Source organism: Henckelia pumila, chromosome 3, assembly GCF_033568475.1.
Source record: "Henckelia pumila isolate YLH828 chromosome 3, ASM3356847v2, whole genome shotgun sequence".
Lineage (NCBI taxonomy): Eukaryota > Viridiplantae > Streptophyta > Magnoliopsida > Lamiales > Gesneriaceae > Henckelia > Henckelia pumila.
In genome coordinates this window covers 27,479,910-27,503,405 of record NC_133122.1, presented here as the reverse complement: position 1 = coordinate 27,503,405, position 23,496 = coordinate 27,479,910, and the positions used below count along the sequence as shown (strand labels likewise).

The 23,496-nt window shown below is 36.7% G+C and overlaps 1 protein-coding gene and 1 long non-coding RNA gene across 2 annotated transcripts; one reads left to right on the top strand and one right to left on the bottom strand.

Annotated features, from left to right (window-relative positions):
• Window positions 1–19,330: 19,330 nt before the first annotated feature.
• Window positions 19,331–20,326, bottom strand: LOC140887467 (uncharacterized). Its single transcript, XR_012151905.1, has 3 exons — window positions 20,119–20,326; window positions 19,955–20,017; window positions 19,331–19,388 (listed from the first exon to the last, which is right to left on the bottom strand). It is a non-coding gene; the product is annotated as an uncharacterized lncRNA (long non-coding RNA).
• LOC140887466 (1-aminocyclopropane-1-carboxylate oxidase 1) lies at window positions 19,380–20,925 on the top strand. Its single transcript, XM_073294717.1, has 3 exons — window positions 19,380–19,880; window positions 19,961–20,184; window positions 20,322–20,925. The coding sequence occupies exons 1-3, from the start codon at window positions 19,656–19,658 to the stop codon at window positions 20,923–20,925; spliced, it is 1,053 nt and encodes a 350-aa protein (XP_073150818.1). The 5' UTR covers window positions 19,380–19,655.
• The last annotated feature ends 2,571 nt before the right edge of the window (window positions 20,926–23,496 follow it).

Sequence of the window (23,496 nt, the reverse complement as noted above, 5' to 3'; positions counted from 1 at the left end):
CTCTGGGTTTTTCAAAAAGCCTGATGATGTCTCAAATCCACAATCAAAGACTCAACAACTAATTGATCTGACTGCTGATCATATTGTCAAGAATGTTGATATAAAGATGAATATTTTTTTATAAATGGGTATTTCATCGCACTGAGGATCACTTCACCAATATCAAAATTTTGAACAAACTGGAGAGTATTGCATCTCTTGAAGAAAGAATTCTCGAAGGGGCTGAGACTCAAGTTATTTCTCGAGCTCTGGAAAGAAGAGAGTTTTTAAAACTCAGGCTTCAGGAAAGCATTCTTCGATCTCACATTCAAATACAGAGAGCAAAGTTGTATCCCACTAGTTTGAACATCTTTGATATATCTGCCGCACTTACTCAACTGGAGAATGACGCTCATCTGTTAACTACAAAAACAAATTTAATGAGACAAGATTTTCCTCTGGAAGCTCCAATCAAAGCGCAGGCTTCTTCATCTGATATGTGTTCTGAGATAGATGTTTTAACTTTATCGGATGAACTCAGTCTGTCTGCTGATCCACATTCATCAACTGTCTCACCTGTTAGAGTTGCTTCTCCTCCACAGAAGTCATTAATCATTGATGTCACTCCCACATATCAATCTGCTCAGGAATGTCTGTCTAAGGAACCACTGACTTCTTCTCACATTTTTGATGTGTCAAGTGATCAGTTTGTCATTACAGAACAGACTGACCTATCTGTATATCCTGAATTTGAAAGTGAAATAGAGGTACCATTGGCTGCATCAACTGTTCTCAATACTTTACCAGATGAAACTCTTATTTCTTCAGAAGAACAAGTTGCACATGAGTTTCCAGTTGATACTTCTGCTCAAGAAGATTCCTTTATTGAAGAAATACTCATGGACTCTCTGGAACGGACGAAGATTTCTGCTATTGATCCGCACACAGCAATGATACCGTTCGTTCCAGTGGATGAACAAAGTCATCACTTGTATGACGAATCTCTGAAGATTGTCTCTTCTGAACGATTGGTAATGGATCTGCCTCCTATATTTATGGTAGTTAGGACTGATCTTATTCATAGTTTATTCAGGCCTATTACCATCATGTTCAAAGACAAGTTAAGTCTTCCATCTGCAACCCTCTCAGAGATCACAGATCCAGATGTATCGTCAAAGATTATGGATGATGTTGTTCTTACACCTCCGGTTATCTCTGCTCCACTACTTAAAATTTGTGCCTCATCTGAAGCTACAACAACTTCATCTTCTCGTCCAAATGAAGATAGGTCCGATAATTCTCTGTCTGAATCTTTGGCTCAACTATCTACTATTGTCAGTGAATTGCACGTTAATCAGATAGAGACATCTACAGAACTTCGTGATTTCAAATCACACATGCTGACAATAGTAAATAACATTAGTGAATCTATTTTGAGTGTTCAGAAGCAACAAACTAAAGAATATATAAGTATTCTTTGGAAACTTGACAGACTCGAAGCCTCTACAGAAGCTTACAATAAACAGATTCATGACACTTTTGGTACTCAACTCACGGTTATCCTAGGCCTTCTATCTGAGAGTAGTGATGCCAAAAAGGGGGAAAAGGCTATCTTATCTAAAGCCAAAGGCAAAGGAAAGAAGTAAGGACCACCAGATCAGAAGAAGAGCAGAGTAGATCAGATCATCTTGGAAAATTAATTTTTGACATATATTTTGTCTAAAATTACTATTCGATCTATGATAAAAAAAAATTTGGAAATCTCTTTGATCTATCACCTTTATCAAAATTTGATCCGAAAATGAACTTGGTTTTGACATCACCAAAAAGGGGAAAATTGTTGGAGATCAAACCCTAATAGTTTCTGTTATAACAAGTCAAAACAAAACCAAGTAATAAAATAATTTAAGAGCTAAATCTATTCGGATTCTCCCAGATCAAATGTCCGAGATTTCAAGCGGATCAAATATAATGCCAGATCAAATGCAAGATATTCGGATAAATCAATTGAAGTATAAATTGCCAGAACAAAGTGCCCGATATCCAGATCAATCAAGAAGACTCTCAACGGATTTTACAGCTCAATCTAAGAAAGATCTAACATGCTTTCAACCAGATCAAAAGCCCCACTTCAAAGTAACCGTTGTTGAGGTTGTTGAAGAAAAGACAAAATAATTTAATGATAATTTGAACGTTAATCTGCCTCCATCAAAGTCAAGATTTGTGAGCTATTTATTAAGATATGTTGGCGGCTATTTATCAGAGATTGATTGGCGGCTCATCATCATAAATTGTTTGCGGCTCACTGGCTACTTTTGAAGTTTATAAATACTCAAACACTTCAAAGATTCAAACACGAGACCAAGAGTGAAAAACACAAGCTATCTAAATCGAAGTTCATTCAAAAAACCTTCACTCAGCATAACTCAAATACCCACATCATCAGATAAAAGTCTCGATATTCTGAGTTAGAAGATATTTCAAGATCGATCAAACTTCAAAGGAAGCATATACGAAATCGATCCAGATCAAAGTCACTCATAGCTATCCAGATCAAAACACCGAAACACACTCTGTATTTGTACTGTGTAATTCAAAGCAAAAAGTTCGATCTACTTCGAGAGAAAGTATTGCTAGGAGTTCCTCTCAAAGGATTGATTGGATTGGATTTGTACAAAGCCTTGTATAAATCAAAGTCTTCTAGTGAAATCCTTCTGGAAACAGAAGAATGGGTGACGTAGGAGAATTTATCTCCGAACATCCAGAAACAAATCTATCTATTTATTTACTGCACTTACTTTACCTTATCTGCCTTAGCTATACATATATTCAATCTGCAAGAAAGATTCCTTTCGCCTGTTATCTTTCAGATCTTTCGAGCAGATCAAAGTTTTAAGCAACAAAACTTCTATCTAATTTTAACAAATCAGATTGAAGACTCTTTATATTTTAAAATAGTGTAAAGTTCGATCTACTTCGAGAGAAAGTATTGCTAGGAGTTCCTCTCAAAGGATTGATTGGATTGGATTTGTACAAAGCCTTGTATAAATCAAAGTCTTCTAGTGAAATCCTTCTGGAAACAGAAGAATGGGTGACGTAGGAGAATTTATCTCCGAACATCCAGAAACAAATCTATCTATTTATTTACTGCACTTACTTTACCTTATCTGCCTTAGCTATACATATATTCAATCTGCAAGAAAGATTCCTTTCGCCTGTTATCTTTCAGATCTTTCGAGCAGATCAAAGTTTTAAGCAACAAAACTTCTATCTAATTTTAACAAATCAGATTGAAGACTCTTTATATTTTAAAATAGTGTATTCACCCCCCCCCCCCCCCACCCCCTCTCTACACATATTTTCGATCCTAACATGTTCATTTATTTATTGAAGGTAAATTAATTGTTAATATTTAATTCATGTCCTAAATCTATATTATGACACTCATAGAAACAAAAAGTAATTATTGAAAGTTACCTTAATTTTTTCTTTATATATTTAATTTTAAAAAATAATATACAAGTTTGAATTGTGAATTTCCTTCAATACCCTCATTATTTCATTAATTATTTGGTTTTAATTATCAATTTATAATTTTGTACACATTATTTCATTTAATAATTAATATTTTTGTCATTTTCAAGATTTTTTAAGGTCTTGCATTTATTTTATACATTAGTCAATTTATTTATTCAAGGTAGATTAATTTTTAATATTTAATTCATATCATTTTTTGTGTCCAATTATTTATCCAAGGTAAATTAATTGTTAATATTTAATTCATGTCCTAAATCTATATTGTGACACTCATAGAAACAAAAAGTAATTCTTGAAAGTTACCTTAATTTTTGCACTATATATTTAAAAAAATATTAATTTTTTGGACTTATTTCAACTTTATCGTCATAGTTACGTTTGTTAATATTTAATTCATGTCCTAAATCTATATTGTGACATTCATGAAAACAAAAAGTAACTATTGAAAGTTAATTACCTTAATTTTTGCTCTATAAATTTTAAAAAAATATTAATTTTTTGGACTTATTTCAAATTTATCGTCATAGTTACATTTTTAATTTACTATACTTTTTTTAACGTAATATTTTGATTATTAAAATTTTAAGAAAAATAAAAAATTAAATTTCATCATTGTGTTCAAGAAAAGTGAAATCATGTCATAAATCGATGTTATATTTCATTTATATAGAAAATGTACTCACATCTTTTATTCAATCATTCATTTATTTTTTTTAGATTTGATCATCTAACTAGACTTTCTGATATTTCAGTTTTTAGGAAGAGATATTACAAAACAAATGGTGACGACTAATTGTGTAATATTTTTGAAATTTTAAGGACTACAAATGTAATCAAGAACATCAATATTTTCTTGTCCAATTGTTGGGATCGGTTCAGAGGGTAGAGGGGGGGGGGTGAATACACTCTGAAACTTATTTTCTTTTTTTTCTAAATGATCAAGTGAAGTTTAGTTCACTTAATCTGTTTTCTCAACTTCTAAAACGGTTTGAACAACTTAAATAGTGCGGAAATAGTTCAGAGGTTTTAGTGATGCAAAGGCAAGTTATAACACGATGTATGAGCAATATATAAGATAAATATGCAGTAAAGACTAAGGCACGATTTATGGAAGTTCGAAGGCTTAATCCTTCTACGTCTCCCCTTCTTCCACTTAGGAAGGAATTCACTAGAAGACTTTGGTTATTACAACGTCTTGCAATACACCCACTTCAGACTTAGGACTTATCCAATGCCTAATCCGAAACTCCTAGATTTACACAGATAAGATTCTCAGTTCTTATCAGACTGGTGGAATCTTTCAGAGTAGCTTCAAGTCTCTTCAATAATGAATACAGTCCGGTTGAGCTTCTCAAACTGCAGAGCGGTCGAGAGGCTTGGAAACCCTAGGATGATCCTTGAAGATCAGATATGTAAACTGTAGGCGAGGGTTTATTTGAGCAGCAAGTGAATGATCTTGTAAGTGTGCTCAAGTATTGCTTTAGTATATCAGATGAGGACATCTGATAGTATTCAAGTGAATGAGTTGATTGAGATTTTTCGTGTTGCTTGTCTTCTTGTCACTTCTTGAGCAATCTTCCCTTTATATAGGTCAATCATCAACGTCTTTATTTTGAACGTTCTGATGCTGCATTGAATGCACATTTAATGCTTCATAAATGCATTGATGATTCTGCATGAAGATCGTACACTTCTTTAAATGCAGACAACTTCCAGGGTCCAAAACTGGTATAAACGGTCGAATGCTTTATCTGTAGTCATTCTGCGTTTTTGCCATTTTAGTGCAACCTGTTGTCTCGATGCAAGAGTCAACAGATCTTCTGATACGCCGGTTTATCTCTCGATGCAAGAGTCAACAGATCTTCTGATACGCCGGTTCTGCTTTTAATAAAAGATCTTGCAATGAACGTCTTGTCTCAAGTATTTGTCTTGATATATATTGATAAGCAGTTGGCATTCTACCGGTAGATAGATTTATCCTCTGCTGGTTTGAATAACCAGTCGATAGGCTTGTGACTGCAACCGGTCGAGAGACAAAGGCGGTTGACAAGCTTCCGGTAGATAACTTGAAGGGTTTAGACGGTTGCGGTAGGAGTTGTAGTAGATTCCTGAAATACAAAAGATTGGCAGCACATTCCTATACAATGAGTTGTTGTTTGTTATCACCAAAATGTCGGATTCAACAATTTCCCCCTTTTTGGTGATGACAAAACTTAAGTGCTCCGAAAACAATATGAAAGCATTAAAATGAACTTCATTGAGAGAATGAATTTCATTAATTACAATAAGCATTCTTATTACACCTACTGAAGAAAAACAAAATGAGATACAACTGCGATAAGTAAAGAAGAGACAAGTTGTTCATCTTTTGAACCAACTGGCTCCTCCTGACCTATCGCCTTCTCTTCTTCTTTTGTCGGCTTCTTCCTTTCTTCTGGATTCTTCTTCACGTCTTCTTGCCTCTGCTGCTCTTCGTTGCTCTTCTTCCCCCTTTTTGGCATCACCTTGGTTGAGTCGAAGGATGATCTCAGTGAGTTGAGTGCCAAGGCAGGCTTGCATAGTATCAATTTTTGCATCTAGTTGAGCAATTAGAGTAGCTTGCATAGTGTCCATCCGATCATTCAACTGCCTATGAAGGCGGTTTTCGGATCTGACAACTTGTTCGGAGACGGTAGAGAGCGTTTTGATTTGAGTGCGATGATGGGCAGTGATCTCTTTGGACAGATGAGCAAGGTCTCTAGACACGGTCTCAAAATGCCGAATCATCGTCTTGCGTGAATTGTCAACCCATGAGGATGTGTTTGTGATGTCTTGTGAAAAGGATCAAACTGTTTGCATGAGCTCATGAAGCCTATTTATCAATGTGTGATCCAGAGCTGCTGCCATGGCTTCAATATATGAGTCATCAGTCTGAAGCATTTGACTCTGTGTGTCATTCCTTGGTGAAGCCGGGCCAGACTCAAGATGATGTGGTGCTGGTGATCTGGCTGGTGAGCTAGCTGATGTACCTTCCAATAGTGGTACAGTTGGAGATGTAGGGGTCTCGACTGCAGCCAAGATGGTTGGTGGAGTAGCAGGATCAGCACTCGGTTCATCCATTAGGAGATCTTCCACAAACTTTTCAGTAGATGGAGACGGTTGAAGTGCTGGGTCAGCATCAGTCACTGGCTATTCTGGAGGTGCAAGTGATACAATAGTGCTTGGTATCTCTGTTGGGGGCACTACTGCTTCACTGCTGCAAGGAGCCTCTGTCATAGAGGTGACAGAAATTTCTTGTTCAATCACTTCTAAAAAATCTTGTAGACGACTGGGAAAGGTGTGAGCGGTCGCCGCTGGAGATGAGTGAGCAGTCACAGCTGCTTCCGGTTGAATTACTGCTTGGACTGCGGTTGAGATGGGGTCGACCGATGAAGATGCTGCCACACTCGATCTTAGAGTGGATGATTGAAACAGGTCAGCAGTGATAAGACCGGTCAGAATCCCATCTGAAAGAGTAATAGCAGAGACGTCTTCTTCACCCTGATCTTGGGTAAGAAAAGTCTTCATCATCACCTGTGCTTCCAGTCCATAAGCCTGTATACAAGCTGCTGAAGCTGTCGTCTTTACGTTGTTAAGAGCTTGGAAGTGCTGAAGTAGTTGAGTGATTTGACGTAGACTATTCTGTAGTCCAGTCAAAATCACAAAGTCATCGGTGGCGGTAGGACTCTTGGATTTGAAGTTCTTGACACGCTCATTAATCAACAGAGATATCAGGCTTCCTCGAAGCTTCAAGTCGATGAGCTGTCTTCTTCTCAGAGCCTCCACGATGTCTTCAGTGTCAGCAAAAAGAAGCATCTTCTGCTCAATAACGTTCAGAGCTTTCCACTTAGGAAATATTTGAGCAAGCGTCAGGTGAGTACGGGAATGATGCCATCTGTCAAAGCGCTGTAGGTGACGCTTGACAGTGCGGAGAACGTGAGAGATGATCAAGTTGAGCTCTACAGTAGCTGCTGGTTGAGCCTTAGGTGAGTAGATCATCACACCTTTCCCTTTGTCCTTGGGATCAGCGAGAGTGACCTTTGGAGTTGATGAGGCACCTTCCATGATTATCACACCCTTGGTAGGACGTGGAGCAGTAGTAGCAGTAGTGGTAGTAGTCTCGACCGTTGGCAGAATTGGTGTTGGAACGGTAGGAGCAAGTCCAGAAAGGGACTTTAACCTCTTGTGCTGCCTTTTCTTCTCGCCTGTAGGCGTGGATGGCACAGCTGCTTTGGAGACAGAAGGAGATGACTTGCTGAAGGCTTGAATCAGTGGAACGTTCTCACATGATTCTTCTTCAGAGTCAGACTCTATGATAAGTTGACGCTTGGCAGATTTCTTGGTATGGGCTGGTTTGGCCGCTACCGGGACTGTTGAAAGCGGTTGAGTGACAGCAACAACACTTGCGGTTGAAGGCAGAGTGTCGACCGCAACATCTTTCTTGTTCAGAAACTTGAAGATGGTAGACTTGTTGAGCCATTTGGTGGGATGCAGAGGCTCAATCTTGGAGAAGTCTACTCCAAGGACGCTCAAGGTGTGGCAAATTTGCAGAGCAAATCCCTCGAATTGCCCTTTTCCCCTGATCATTTCACATAAAGTAGTGAACAATATGTCTGACCAGTTGATGTTGATTTTGGAGGCGATACAAGCCATGTATTGGAATTTCTCCATCGTCACCTTGTCGTACGATCCAGCCTTGGCAAGACGATTCTTGGCCACGATGTTGGTCAATAGCCTGAATGGAGCTTTAAGAGATGTCTTCTGAGCCGGCAGTTTGATCGGAGCATCAGTGGTTGAGAATTCCTTCAACCAGTATGAGCAGTTACCATCGGGAAGATCCGCGCATTTTGTCAAACCCCTGGAGGGCAGATCAAATGTGCTGGCGAAGAACTTTTGATTGAAGGAGTAGGACTCTGTCCGGATCAAGCATTTGACAGTCCCATGCTCGATTTGAGCGGTTGCAAAGAACTCCTTCAAGACAGGCAGATCGCAGATGGCGCTGCTTCCCAAAAACTTCTTCAGTCCAGAGGCTTCAAGCATGGTGAAGACCTCAGTGATTCCTGCATTGTTTGCCTCAATAACGGAATCAAAGTTGATTGCAAGGCAAGTCTTCTGGATCGACATGATAGTTGTAGATAAGAACTCGAGCAGAGAGTAAGCAAAAGCTTGATAGTAATACGATAGAACTTTTAATGCAATATGAAAGCTTTAGCAACGGTGAAAAGGTTGATATACGAGTGTAAAGAAGTATATATAGGAACCTATGGGCCATATGGTGATGTCATGAAAAGTATTTTTGAAATTCAAAAAGTTTGGAAGAGTATAATCACCGCGCCCAATCAATGTCATTTGGTTCAAAGCACAAAGCTGCTAGTACGGAGCCTGTCAGAGACTAGCTAAAGGCGGATGATATGTCAACATTTATGGCAATGTAACAGCTAAGCTATTAACGTCATACTAGCAATCATTCCCCCTAAAAGCATGCATACTAACTTAGATCTACTAAGCCAAGAATATTTCGAAAATATGAAAACTTAGCGTCCGGTAAAGGCTTGGTGAATATGTCTGCTGCTTGCTGATCGGTAGAGATGTATTCCAGCCTGATTTCCTTCTTTAAGACATGATCTCGGATAAAGTGATGCCTGACATCAATGTGCTTTGTCCTAGAGTGCATCACTGGATTGTGAGTGATGGCTATGGCACTTGTATTGTCACAGTAGATTGGAGCTTCACTCGACCGGATTCCATAATCATTAAGCTGTTGTTGAATCCAGAGTATTTGAGCACAACAGCTGCCAGCAGCAAGGTATTCTGCTTCGGCGGTCGAGGTAGCAATTGATGTCTGCTTCTTACTTGACCACGAAATTAGTCTATCTCCAAGGAATTGACATGTGCCACTTGTACTTTTGCGATCAATTCTACAACCTGCATAATCTGCATCTGAATAGCCAATAAGATTAAGATTTGAATCTTTGGGATACCAAAGACCCACATTAGTAGTTCCTTTAATATATTTAATTATTCGTTTGGCGGCAATGAAATGAGATTGCTTAGGTGCTGCTTGAAATCTAGCACATAAACAAACTGAATACATGATATCCGGTCGACTGGCAGTCAAATAAAGCAATGAGCCAATAAGGCCTCGATACATTGTTACCTCGACCGGGATTCCCCCTTCATCTTTATCAAGCTTGATTGATGTACTCATGGGGGTAGATACAGTTGAGCACTGTTCCATTCCAAACTTCTTTACCAATTCCTTGGCATACTTGGATTGATTGATAAATATTCCAGTTTCAAGTTGCTTCACTTGCAATCCAAGAAAGAAATTTAGCTCGCCCATCATGCTCATTTCAAATTTCTCCTGCATCATCTTAGAGAACTTTGAGCACAACTTGGGGTTAGTTGACCCAAATATAATGTCATCAACATAAATTTGTACTAATAACACATGATCACCTTTTACAAATTTAAACAAGGTCTTATCGACCGTTCCAATTTGGAAATCATGTTCCAGTAAAAATTTTAGTAATGTATCATACCATGAACGCGGTGCTTGTTTTAATCCATAGAGGGCTTTGTCAAGTTTATAGATATATTGAGGATGAGTAGGATTGACAAAACCTGGTGGTTTTTCAACGTACACCTCTTATTGAAGTAGACCATTGAGGAATGCAGACTTGACATCCATTTGATAAACTTTAAAGTCCTTGAAAGCTGCATAGGCAAGAAAGATGCGGATTGCTTCTAGTCTTGCAACTGGCGCGAAGGATTCCTCAAAGTCTATGTCTTCTTCTTGTCTGAATCCTTGTGCAACAAGCCGACCTTTGTTACGCACAACAGTGCCATGTTCATCGAGCTTGTTACGAAACACCCATCTAGTTCCAATCACATTTTGATTTTCTGGTCGAGGAACTAGATGCCAAACATTGTTGCGGGTGAATTGATTCAACTCTTCTTGCATAGCTTCAATCCAGCTGGCATCTGATAGAGCTTCATCTATCTTCTTGGGCTCTACCTAAGATATAAAAGCTGCATGCAAGAATTCATTAATCATTTGACCACGTGTTTTTCGAGGAGCAGAAGGGTCACCTATGACCAACCCAGGTGGATGATCTTTGTTCCACCTAAAATAATTCCCTAAAGGGTTGTCATCAATTGGTTGACGAATGTCCTCGTTTACTGGATCATCATTGGCAGGAGGATCGTTGTCAACCGGTGGATCCTCTTCTGGCCTTGTTTGATCACACACGGTAGAGGGAACTGGATCATCCTTCTTTGGAGGATATGGATCACTGTCACTCTCTTCCTGTAGATTTGTGTTTTCCAGTCTATGACTCAGATCATTTATGCTCCCTTGAGTTTGTTCTGTACAAAGAGTAGATTCATCAAAAACAACATGAATGGTTTCCTCGACCGTTAGTGATCTTTGATTGAACACTCGATAAGCTCTGCTAACGGCTGAGTAACCAATAAAAGTTCCTTCGTCTTCTTTGGCATCGAAGGCTGTCAAATGATTTTTGCCATTGTTGTGGATAAAGCATTTGCACCCAAAAATTTTGAAGTATGAAATATCAGGTTTTGTGCCATTCCAGATCTCATATGGAGTTTTGTTAAATCGTTTATTAATCATAGATCTGTTTTGAGTATAGCAAGCTGTGTTAACTGCTTCTGCCCAAAGCCTTTGAGAAACATTTGAATCAGCAATCATAGTTCTGGCTGCTTCTTTTAAAGTACGGTTCCTTCTTTCAGCCACCCCATTTTGTTGTGGGGATCTAGCAGCTGACAACTCATGCTTGATTCCCTGATCATCTAGATAAGTCATAAGAGTGGTGTTTAAAAATTCAGTCCCTCTATCACTCCTGATTCTATCTATCACAGTAGATTGTTCATTTTGCAAGCGTTTAAAAAGCTTAATCAGGTGAGGTGCAGTTTGATCTTTTGAAGAGAGAAAGATGACCCAAGTAAATCGAGAAAAGTCATCTATAACAACAAGAGCATATCTCATTCCCCCTATGCTTCTTACTGTTATAGGACCAAATAGGTCCATGTGAAGTAAATCTAAGCATTTGGAAGAAGACATACACCCTTTATTTTTAAAGGTTGCTCTCACCTGCTTTCCTAGTTGACAAGCAGGACAAACTTTGTCTTTTATAAAATCTCCTTCAGGCAGGCCAGAAACCAAATCATGCTTCCTCAAGTTAGAGATGGACTTAAAATTTAGATGATTTAATCGCTTATGCCACAACCAATGTTTATCATGATGAGCAGTAAGACAAGTAGTTGAAGAAATATGTGAGCAAGACCAGTTTACCTTGTAGGTGTTTAGGTCTCTTACACCGGTCATAAGAGTCTCACCTTTGTCATTTTTGATGATGCAAGTGTGTTTGTGAAACTCGACCGAATGATCATTATCACATAGTTGACTAATACTTATCAAATTATAGCACAGTTTGTCAACAAGCCACACATCTTTAATAATGATGTTACCATGGATAATCTTACCCTTACCCACGGTTTTACCTTTGGAGTTGTCTCCAAAGCTGATCTTTGGTCCTTTGCACAGCACAACTTCTGTTAGAAGTTCTGGATTCCCTGTCATGTGCCGTGAGCAACCACTATCTAAGTACCAGGTAGTGTCCTTGATAGAAGTGGTCTTCTCGTCCGTTTGGACTTTTAGTACCTGCAAAAAGTGAAGAACTTTTGGTACCCATATCTAGTAGGGTCCAGGTCGGATTAGCCCTTTCGGGACCCATACCTGGAACACCCTTACAGGTTTGCCCGTGTGTGTGTCCAGAAATCTGTGCGGTCGATAAGCAGTAAATGTGTGTGCTTGTGAGGTTGCTGTGTGCTGCTTGCCTTTTTGATCTTTATCAGTTAGCCTGTACCTCTTTTGAACTGGCCTGCAATTAAAGTACTGGTAAGGCTTCTCCTTTGACCATCTTCTCTTAGAGTAGTTAGACTCATTCCATGGCCTTTTGAAATTAGATTGGTTTCCCTTTCTTCTTTCATTAGGTTTTGGTTTAATCCAAGTTCCTCTTTGATTAGAGATCTGGGGATCCACATATCCCAGCCCTCTATGCTTAGAGCTTCGTTTGTTAGATACTTTCTGATTTTTGTCAAAGCTGCACTCATCACGTTCATATATCATGCTGGACCTGACAAATCTTATTTTGTTAAGATTGCCTTTGTCCAGGCTTGACTGAATACAAGATTCCATAGACTGTTCATTTGTTCCAAACCCTAGACCGGTTTTGTCATGTGCCGGTCTTTGGATTTCTTGAATCTTGTCAATGGTTACAGAAGATTTATTCCAATCCTTAATTGTTTCAAGTAGTTTTTTGTTCTCAGTCAAGGTTGCTTGGAACACTCTTTTCAAGGTGTCATTCTCAGTAGCCAGCAGACTTAGCTTGACCTTAAGACCATCAAGCTCTTTTCGCTGCATGCAGCTTGATTCACTTGACTTATCTTTTAAGTCAGCTCTTTCTGCCTTTACCTCCTCGAATTCCTTGGATAATGCTTTGTATTCATTAGCCATTTCGTGTAAAGCAGTAACTAGATCACTGTGAGTAAATTCAGGTGAACCAAAGTCAAATACCTCCTCAGCTTCTTCTTCGATATCATCCATAAGGCATTCCACCTTTTCATCATCGCTGTCATCTGAAGAGCTTCCGGTATTGGGGTTGTTAGAGTCAGACTCAGCCCACTTGCTTTTGCTTTCGTCTGCTACTAGAACCCTTTGGTCTCTTCCTTTTCTAAACGTCCTCTTGTCCTCCTTGCCCCTTCTTCTTTCGAAGAATTGCTTCTGATCATTGCTCTTAGGGTTGGTGCAATCTGCAATGAAGTGGTCTGGCTTGCCACAGTTAAAACAAGTAGGACCATCGTCTGTATGGTCCGATTTATGATAATTTTAAAATTTAGAATTGTTTTTACGCATAAATCTACCAAATTTCTTGACAAAGAGTGTCATGGCTTCGTTGCTGATTTGCTCAGCTGATCTCTTTGGAGTTTCCTCGACCGGTGGACGCATCACCGTTGAGGTTAAGGCCTTGGTTGGTTGAGAGGTAGATGGTTCATCTTCTGTCCTCATGTTGAGCTCGAACTCGTAGGCTTTGAGATCTGCAAAGAGATCATGCAGTTCAACCTTGCTTAAGTCTTTTGACTCCCTCATGGCCACTGTCTTGATCTCCCATTCTTTGGGCAAAGCTCTCATAACCTTCACAGCAATTTCACGGTTAGTATAAGTTTTTCCTAAAGCAATAAGATCACAAATGATACTACTGAACCGTTCATCAAATTCAGCCATGGTTTCCCCTGGCTTCATTTTGGCATTGTCATATTTTTGAATGGCCATGGTGAGCTTGTTTTCCTTGGTCTGGTCATTTCCTTCACACAGCTGAGTGAGCTTCTCCCAAATCTCCTTTGCTGTGGAGCATGACTTGATTTTGCTGAACATGTTCTTGTCCAGTATTTTGTATAGGATGTCCTGGGCCACATTGTCAAGATTGGCCTTCTTTTTGTCCTCAGTAGTCCACTCAGCTCTTGGTTTCTCAATCATTTGTCCTGCACCATCGGTTAGAGCTGGGTTGACCTTCATGATTTTGATAGGACCGTCTGTTATGACATATAGCATGTCATCGTCCTGTGCTGCAAGATGTGCCTGCATGCGAGTTTTCCAGTCATCATAATCTTCTTTAGAAAACATAGGAATTTTGTTGAAAGAAGTCATGATTTTAAAACTTTAGATCAGCAGTTGAGAAAGGAACCCTCTCTGATACCACTTGTTGGGATCGGTTCAGAGGGTAGAGGGGGGGTGAATACACTCTGAAACTTATTTTCTTTCTTTTCAAAATGATCAAGTAAAGTTTAGTTCACTTAGTCTGTTTTCTCAACTTCTAAAACGGTTTGAACAACTTAAATAGTGCGGAAATAGTTCAGAGGTTTTAGTGATGCAAAGGCAAGTTATAACACGATGTATGAGCAATATATAAGATAAATATGCAGTAAAGACTAAGGCACGATTTATGGAAGTTCGAAGGCTTAATCCTTCTACGTCTCCCCTTCTTCCACTTAGGAAGGAATTCACTAAAAGACTTTGGTTATTACAACGTCTTTCAATACACCCACTTCAGACTTAGGACTTATCCAATGCCTAATCCGAAACTCCTAGATTTACACAAATAAGATTCTCAGTTCTTATCAGACTGGTGGAAGCTTTCAGAGTAGCTTCAAGTCTCTTCAATAATGAATACAGTCCGGTTGAGCTTCTCAAACTGCAGAGCGGTCGAGAGGCTTGGAAACCCTAGGATGATCCTTGAAGATCAGATATGTAAACTGTAGGCGAGGGTTTATTTGAGCAGCAAGTGAATGATCTTGTAAGTGTGCTCAAGTATTGCTTTAGTATATCAGATGAGGACTTCTGATAGTATTCAAGTGATTGAGTTGATTGAGATTTTTCGTGTTGCTTGTCTTCTTGTCACTTCTTGAGAAATCTTCCCTTTATATAGGTCAATCAACAACGTCTTTATTTTTTAACGTTCTGATGCTGCATTGAATGCACATTTAATGCTTCATAAATGCATTGATGATTCTGCATGAAGATCGTACACTTCTTTAAATGCAGACAACTTTCAGGGTCCAAAACTGGTATAAACGGTCGAATGCTTTATCTGTAGCCATTCTGCGTTTTTGCCATTTTAGTGCAACCTGTTGTCTCGATGCAAGAGTCAACAGATCTTCTGATACGCCGGTTTATCTCTCGATGCAAGAGTCAACAGATCTTCTGATACGCCGGTTCTGCTTTTGATAAAAGATCTTGCAATGAACGTCTTGTCTCAAGTATTTGTCTTGAGATATCTTGATAAGCAGTTGGCATTCTACCGGTAGATAGATTTATCCTCTGCTGGTTTGAATAACCAGTCGATAGGCTTGTGACTGCAACCGGTCGAGAGACAAAGGCGGTTGACAAGCTTCCGGTAGATAACTTGAAGGGTTTAGACGGTTGCGGTAGGAGTTGTAGTAGATTCCTGAAATACAAAAGATTGGCAGCACATTCCTATACAATGAGTTGTTGTTTGTTATCACCAAAATGTCGGATTCAACATATGTACTCATTTCATCCTACTAATTTAGTCTTGTGTACGTGTATTTTCACATATATATTAAGTAAGTATTTGAAAAAATAAATTTCTCATTTTGCCCTTATTTAGTAAATAATAAAATAAAATAATTATACTTTTTATGAATTTAATAAGGATAAATTGGTAAAATATTAGTACAAATGATATTTAATATGAAAACTATACTATATAATTGAGAAAGATAAAAAAATATATAGTTTAAATAAGCGAGATATAGAGAGTATGAGTATAAATAAGTTTCATGTTGATGTATGTACTACAGTATAATAGTTGGCTAATATAATCAATTAATTAAATACTTATGAAATCGTAAAAATTTACGTGACAAAAAGTAGAAAAACACTACACTCAAATCGATTTTTATTTCAAACAAATTATTCTTATATAAATTATTTAAATCCTTGAAATATTAAGTATAAAAAATTTTAACTTGTTTAAAGAATGATTGTTCATCCTCTAAAAAAAATATGTTTCTTCACATTTTTTTAATCTGCTTATATTTTTTTACAAATAATATATTTACATACTATTCTTAGAAATTATAAATTAATTATTACACTACATATATAAATATTTTTTATGACAAGTAAAACAACATGTGCTTTATATGTATATCAAATTAAAAACAACTCTATTGGATTACTATTGAAGAAATTAAGCAGAAAACATATTAAAGTTTTATCAAAAGTACATTTTTGTATAAAATAATGGTTGAAAAACTAGAGATAATGAGATTAGACGACATAAAATTATTCTCTTAATATATTTGATTAGAGGTTCGAGAAATATTAATATAATATATCTAGATTAAAAACTATGTTAGCGATAACAATGGAAAAATTAAAAATAATTTATTTCTATACTTGTAATCTCGAATAGGAAGAAAAAAAAGATAATTTAAATAATGTCACCAATTCAACTAATTAATACTCTAAGAGTTTTTTGAACAAAATATTACAAGATTTGAACAAATAAAAGTATAAAGAAAAGTTTGGATTGACTATCGCACATTATATGAATTTGATTTCTGAAAAAAGATATTTATCACATATTAATATGTTAGATTTTTTAAAACAAGAGTTTGATGAACTTATGAAAAAATATGTATATATATATATATCATTAATTAAATAATTATTTTTATAATTGAATTAAATACTCTTATATATATTTTTAAATACTATAACACACAGAGTTTATATTATAAAAATATTATTTTTATTTCTTTATTTTTTGTTAGGATATTGATTATTTTTTATACTAAATTATTATCTAATGTATATTTAAATTTGATTATCGAAACCAAACAAACAAATTTATTCAATAAACTGGAAAAATATACGTAAGAAAAATTTGAATATATTAATATGTATGACCAAGATGATTGAGAATCAAAGCAAGTAAAGCTACAACAATTGTTTATGATTATCATGGTTTACCAGAGAGAAAATAACACATGATTTATATTTACTTTATTAATATAAAATCAACAATCATTTCCAAATAAAACTTTTAAATAAAGGAAAAATTGTATTTTTTGTTTACTAACTTATTTACTTTTAGGATCTCGTCCACTAAGTTTTCAAAGTTTGTTTTTAGTACGCTAAATTTTAATTCTCAGCAATTATTGGTCTAATTGGTAACGTGACATTGGAAAATACTGATTTGTAATAAAAAAAAAACTACTGACATGACATAAAAATGCTGATATTGAAAATTGTTGAATTATCAAATATGACGTCAATAATTGGACTAAAAATAGTAAAAAAAATTAAATGTTAGTGCACCAAAACCAAATTTGTCAACTCAATGGACTAAAACTGAAATTTAGACAAGTTATTGAATCAAAAAAACATTTTTCTGAAATCAATTACTATTTTTTTTTACTTAAAATCAATATAAGTAAAATTATCATTTAACATAAATTATTCATGACGCTTAAGATTTTGTACGTATTGTTTAAAATATTAATTGAGTCGTATTGTTACTTCAACTATAAATTTTGTTAATGCGAGAAGCGTTCGGTCATACAATTAATATCGGAATCAATGTCATGGTTTCGATTCACATTTATTGAAAGCACAATAATAGATAAGATGATTGTTTGGGTGAAATAATTGTCCTTCTCCTATATTGAACAATTAAAACATGTGTCTTGTACTGTTGTACGATTTAAAATATTTGAGTTGCACAGTTACCATCAAGTATAGCTTTTAATAACAGACATCACTTGATCCTAACTATATATATATATATATATATAACGCTTTTCAATTAATATACAACATATGTTATTACTTTAAAGTTTTCAGTTAAAAATAAATTAAACGCAATATATAAACATATAATATCACTACAAAAAAAAAGTTAATCAAGAACCGAAAAATATCACAAAAAAAGTTAAAGATGTAATATTCCCGTTTCACCTGCTAATTGGATATTGAATCATAGATTCATAGTGACTAAAGTTTAAACTTTCCAGTAAAAAGTATAACACGTGATTTCAATAAACAAAAACATTTGAAATTTGATAACTTGAGTCTCAATCAAATAAAATTGTAATTACGTGCAACGCACGTACATTTTTCTAGTATATAATAAAAAAAGGAATATATAAAAAAAAAAAACAGATTTGGGATATCAAAATTCCATGATCTTATAATATTTTGATTACTTCATTAGATTTGAGAATATGTATCTTAATCCTCATTTATATGCTTTCCTCGAAAAATCTAATTAATGACACTTCTTTTCCAATAAAATGATATTTGAAAACATATTTTGTTCTTGAATTTCTATCTCATGTACTATTATGGAGTGTGTCGCAATATTAATTCCTACAAAGTTGGCATCTCTTGGTATCATGTCATACCAGCCATACAGCCCATACTCCATATTATGGGTCCTTTGACGAGGTCGTATAGTCACGGAACCTTTGTACGATTTTAAATATTTGAGTTGTATTATTATTCTCGATCATTGTTTTCACATGACAGTACATATAAACGTGGGAAGAGGCGAGATGGACGGACGAGGTAAAGAGACAAATCAAATATCATCCATAGATATCTGACTGAGAATGTTAGTTTCAGAGTCAAAATCAACAACAAAAAATAATGCAAAATTCAACCCTAAAACCGCCCATTGGAAAAATAACTTGGATTCATTTCCCCTAAACTGTTGCACCTCATTCAATGGCACACTGCACCTAGTTTCTCCAAAAATAATGAATTATAATGCAAGAACCCATCAACTACAGTAAAGAATACTCAACAGAAAACATATAATAATCCCAGTTGACATGTAAAATATGCATGGTGGGAAGGAATCACATGAGTGACAAGGTCAAATGTAGCATCCAATCAAACTATATTACTGAGCAGGGATAATAAGAGTGCATGCAGCAAGATTATGTTCGATAATCTCGTGGTGTGGTCTTCATCGTTGGATCGTATGAACATTTCCGGTGGAGCCCATGTACGTTGAAGTCATCCAACGACTATTATCCACCGGATGGTTATTTAGAAAAAAATTGAAACTCTGTATATTTTGAGCCCAAGCACATTATAATGCTACCCTGACTCATTTCGCTGCGCATTTTAGGAGATGGGAACTTACATTTTTCGAATTAACAAGATTTTGTACTTGTACTTTATGTCGTCCGGACTCCATGTACGCCACTTCTGAAAGCAAAGACATCCTACAAGCAAAGATCTATGGCAGGCAAACGATAGATTTGTTTGCAAGTCAAATAATTGAAAATCAACTAAAATCACATGGAGGGGGTGGTGATCTGAACATGGACTTATTTTTAACTGTTTTGATCTTCCCAATGCATCCAAATAACTCTCCTTTCAGTAAGGTTTTAACTACCATTCCTTAGAATCAACTGTCGTAATATAAAAATGGTTTCTTTCTCCGTTACATCGAGATATGTACGCTTATTACATAGATTACCTTTAGATATTGACCTATAAAAAAATGCCTACTACTCCTGTGTTGATGCCCTATATATATTCCTCCAAGTTAGAACATTTAACTCATTCAGAATCACATTTAGAAGAAGACATCCATTCTCTGATTTTAAAACAACAAAGGAAGGAGATGGATATTCCTGTGATTGACCTCAACGACCTCGACAGTGAGAAGAGAAGTGAAACAATGGCACTTCTCCACGAGGCTTGTGAGAAATGGGGTTTCTTTATGGTAATGGAAATGATTTACATGTTATCTTCATTGAGTATTCATGCATTTTCTTTCAAACTTAAGGTGTTTGCTACCTGCAGGTTGATAACCATGGAGTTGATAAAGAGCTCATGGAGGGAGTGAAGCACTTGATGAATCTGCATTATAAAAACAATATGAAAGATGCTTTTGAGATCTCGGAAATGGCAGCGAGATTGGAAAGCAATGGATTTATCAAGGAAAAAGATTGGGAGAGCACCTTCTTCATAAAGCATCGACCAAGTTCTAACATCCACGAGCTTCCCGGCCTCTCAATAGACCTCAGGTGAGTCATTTAAAATTAGCAAATGAATATTCAAGATCTTCTCAAGGAGAAAACAAGATAGAGATAACATCTAACTTTACTGAAATTTTACTACCATCTCGAGTGTCATCTGGAAAATAATTGCAATTTATATGCAGCAAAACAATGGAAGAATACACCGATCAGCTAATTAAGCTTGCGGAAAAGCTTTCAGAGTTGATGTGTGAGAACCTGGGAATAGAGAAGAATCACATTATGGAGGCATTTTCAGGAAGTCAAGGTCCTTCTGTGGGAACAAAAGCAGCAATATACCCTCAATGTCCACGCCCCGAACTTATTAGAGGCCTTCGAGAGCATACAGATGCTGGGGGTATAATTCTCTTGCTCCAAGATGACCAAGTCCCCGGTCTCGAATTCTTCAAAGATGGGAAATGGGTGAAAATCCCGCCTTCCAAGCACAACAAGATATTTGTTAATATTGGAGATCAGATCGAAATATTAAGCAATGGAGTATACAAGAGTGTTACACACCGAGTTATGGCCATGAAGGATGGTAACCGGCTCTCCATTGCTACCTTCTACAACCCTGCAGGAGATGCGATAATTTCTCCGGCACCAAAGCTATTACTTCCCAATCACATCTGCTTCCAAGATTATCTGAATCTTTATATGAAAACCAAGTTTGGAGACAAAGGTCTTCGGTTTCAGTCCCTGAAGGATTTGGTCAATGGACGTCAAACCGTTCTCACCACAGAGAACTGATAAAATTTCTTCTTCTGTGCATCTATGTAACTGTTATGTCACCCCGTGTGTTGTGTCACCCTTTCTCTCAGTTACCTTTTCTTTCTTTCTTTTTTTTTTTTTTTTCTCTTTTTCATCTTGTGTGCGTCAAAGTTCAAGTGAAGCTGCTGTACTCTGCTTCCTTACTTTAACCTTAATAAAGTCAATGTTTGTGTGTTTAAGGCGTGAAGTTTGAGTATGATTAACTCTCTAGGTGCCTTAAGATTTGCTAACAGCATTCAATGCTTAATTTCGTATCTGAGTGTCTGCAGAACAATTTGTTAATGTTTTTCTCCTTGAGATGTCAGAGGCAAATATTCCATAACCAATTCTGTAGAACAGTGAAAAACGTCTCCAGATTCATTTCAATATGAACTAACAGTACAGAGCATAAATAATGATTTCCAATTCCTATATGTATTCCACAAATCTTAGCTGATAAAAGTAAAAGTCCAGGCATGATGTACATGGAACTGAAGAGAGATTTTATTAGACCACAGGTTCAAGACCAGAGTCGAAACACAAATAGTAGCGCCTTTTAATTAGGTGGGAGAGCCTTTGGTGAATAAGAACCACATTGTTCACAATGGCCACCCCTTCCTTTGCATCCCCAGTCAGTGAAAATACTGATAGTACGCCATAAACCCAAGGGAAAGGTTCAAACTCGAACACTGGATCCCATATTTATTGGTCACTCTACAATTTCTGATGGAGCTGACATGGCATCATAATACATTAGCCTCTTACTTTTGAGTGTAGAAAAGATGCTGATGGCAATGCACGAAGCTTGCACTGAAATAGAAATTATATCCTCTTCAATGTTTCATGTCCCGCATAGCATCAAAATTGCTATTTTTTTTTTCAATCATAATTTTACCCTATGGTACTTTCCATGAAGCCTGATCATTACCGCGGTTCAATCAAATTTAGAACGGCCAAAGTGTTTCCTACATTTCCGACGTTCATGAATTTCCTCAGCCAATTCCGTAGCCTTCGCATTAGAATCCACATTTACAAGTCGTTCTTGATCTAGAGGCTCATCAAATGTCATTCCCTCTGCATCAGATTCTTCCACCACCTCATCCAAATCTTCCTCTTTCTTTTCCTCCTCCACACCAATGGATGGTTCATCTTCACTACCACCAGACACTAGAGGTTGTTTTCAGATTTAACTCATCCGGTGAAACAGGTAGCCAAGAAAACAATGGCTGATTTTCTTTAGCAACATCCCTGAGCCAATCCGGCACCGATTGAAACTCGTCCTCCAAATGTTCTTCTTCAGAATCCAAATTCAAATGAGAAATCCATCTATAATTAGACACAGACACCAGGTCAAGAAGCTTTTCTGCAGCTTTCTTCACCCAAAAATCTACACAAGTTCTTATTGCAGAACCTCTGACAATCATATGCAAGAAACGACAATATTCGGGCCTGAACTAAATCAGGCAGTGTTTGTATCCACATAACCCTGCTCATGAACCGATAAAAATCGACACTTTCAACACACATATTCACAAAATCTACACAAAACATCAAGAATTCAAGTGGGTTTTACCTTTTATCTTGATTTGGAGCAGAAGAAACAGAAAAATGAGCTCCTGTGGGTTTTTTTAGCAAGGAAACGAAAGAGGAGGTGGAAATGGGACTAGTGTTTGATGAACGGTTGCAAGATTTTTGCAGCCATAGTGAGGCCTCAGTCTCGGGGCATGGGGAGTTGAAGAATATATCGAATATGGGAACCCAACACTCCATTCTTCTCCAAAAAAAAATGCAGATCAAGTAGGGGCCGGTTGGTGATCGAATCAGCTTCCAATATTTCTAAGCACTGTTGATCCTCACCGCCAAAACTCCTCGTCGCTGGATTTTGCACGACCATAACTTGGGAAAAAATTGGACTCATCAATTTTTCAGAAAAATAGGGCTCAAGCGTATTTGAAATATAATTAATTGGGGGAGGTTTTGTTTTAAATAAATGGGTTAACCAATGTCAAATATTTTTTTAAAAAAAAAAAAACAGGAAGGGTTAGGCCTTCGAGTCGAATGGCTTGGAAGCCTTGGATGTCTGTGAGTTCATCGAACTCCATAATCCAACTTGTCCAGCCTGAATTCAAAGCCTTCAAAACGCCCATACAAACACTTTTCCTCTGCTATTATGTGGCCATATATAATCAAATTTTTTTAAAAAAATACAATTGTTTGTGATAATAAGATATTTGGGTAGGACAGGGTATCCATCATATGATGTGTATGGAGAAGCAGATGAAAGTTGAATATTCAACGTGGATGAGGTGAATATAATAAATGAAGATGGGAACAGTGATATAAAATTTTATCCAAATTCGACTCATTGTCGTCCTTAAAAAAAATATTTTTAAACGAAGATTAGTGACAAATACACTTTATCGAATGTTTAATTTTCAATACACTCTTGACAAAGTTATAATTAATTAGATAATAGAAATGATTAAAATTTCATCCATGCATATTGTTGTAATTTTCAGAAACTAGTCATTTCTTGCAACTAAGGAGAATTTTATGAGCATGAGAACCACT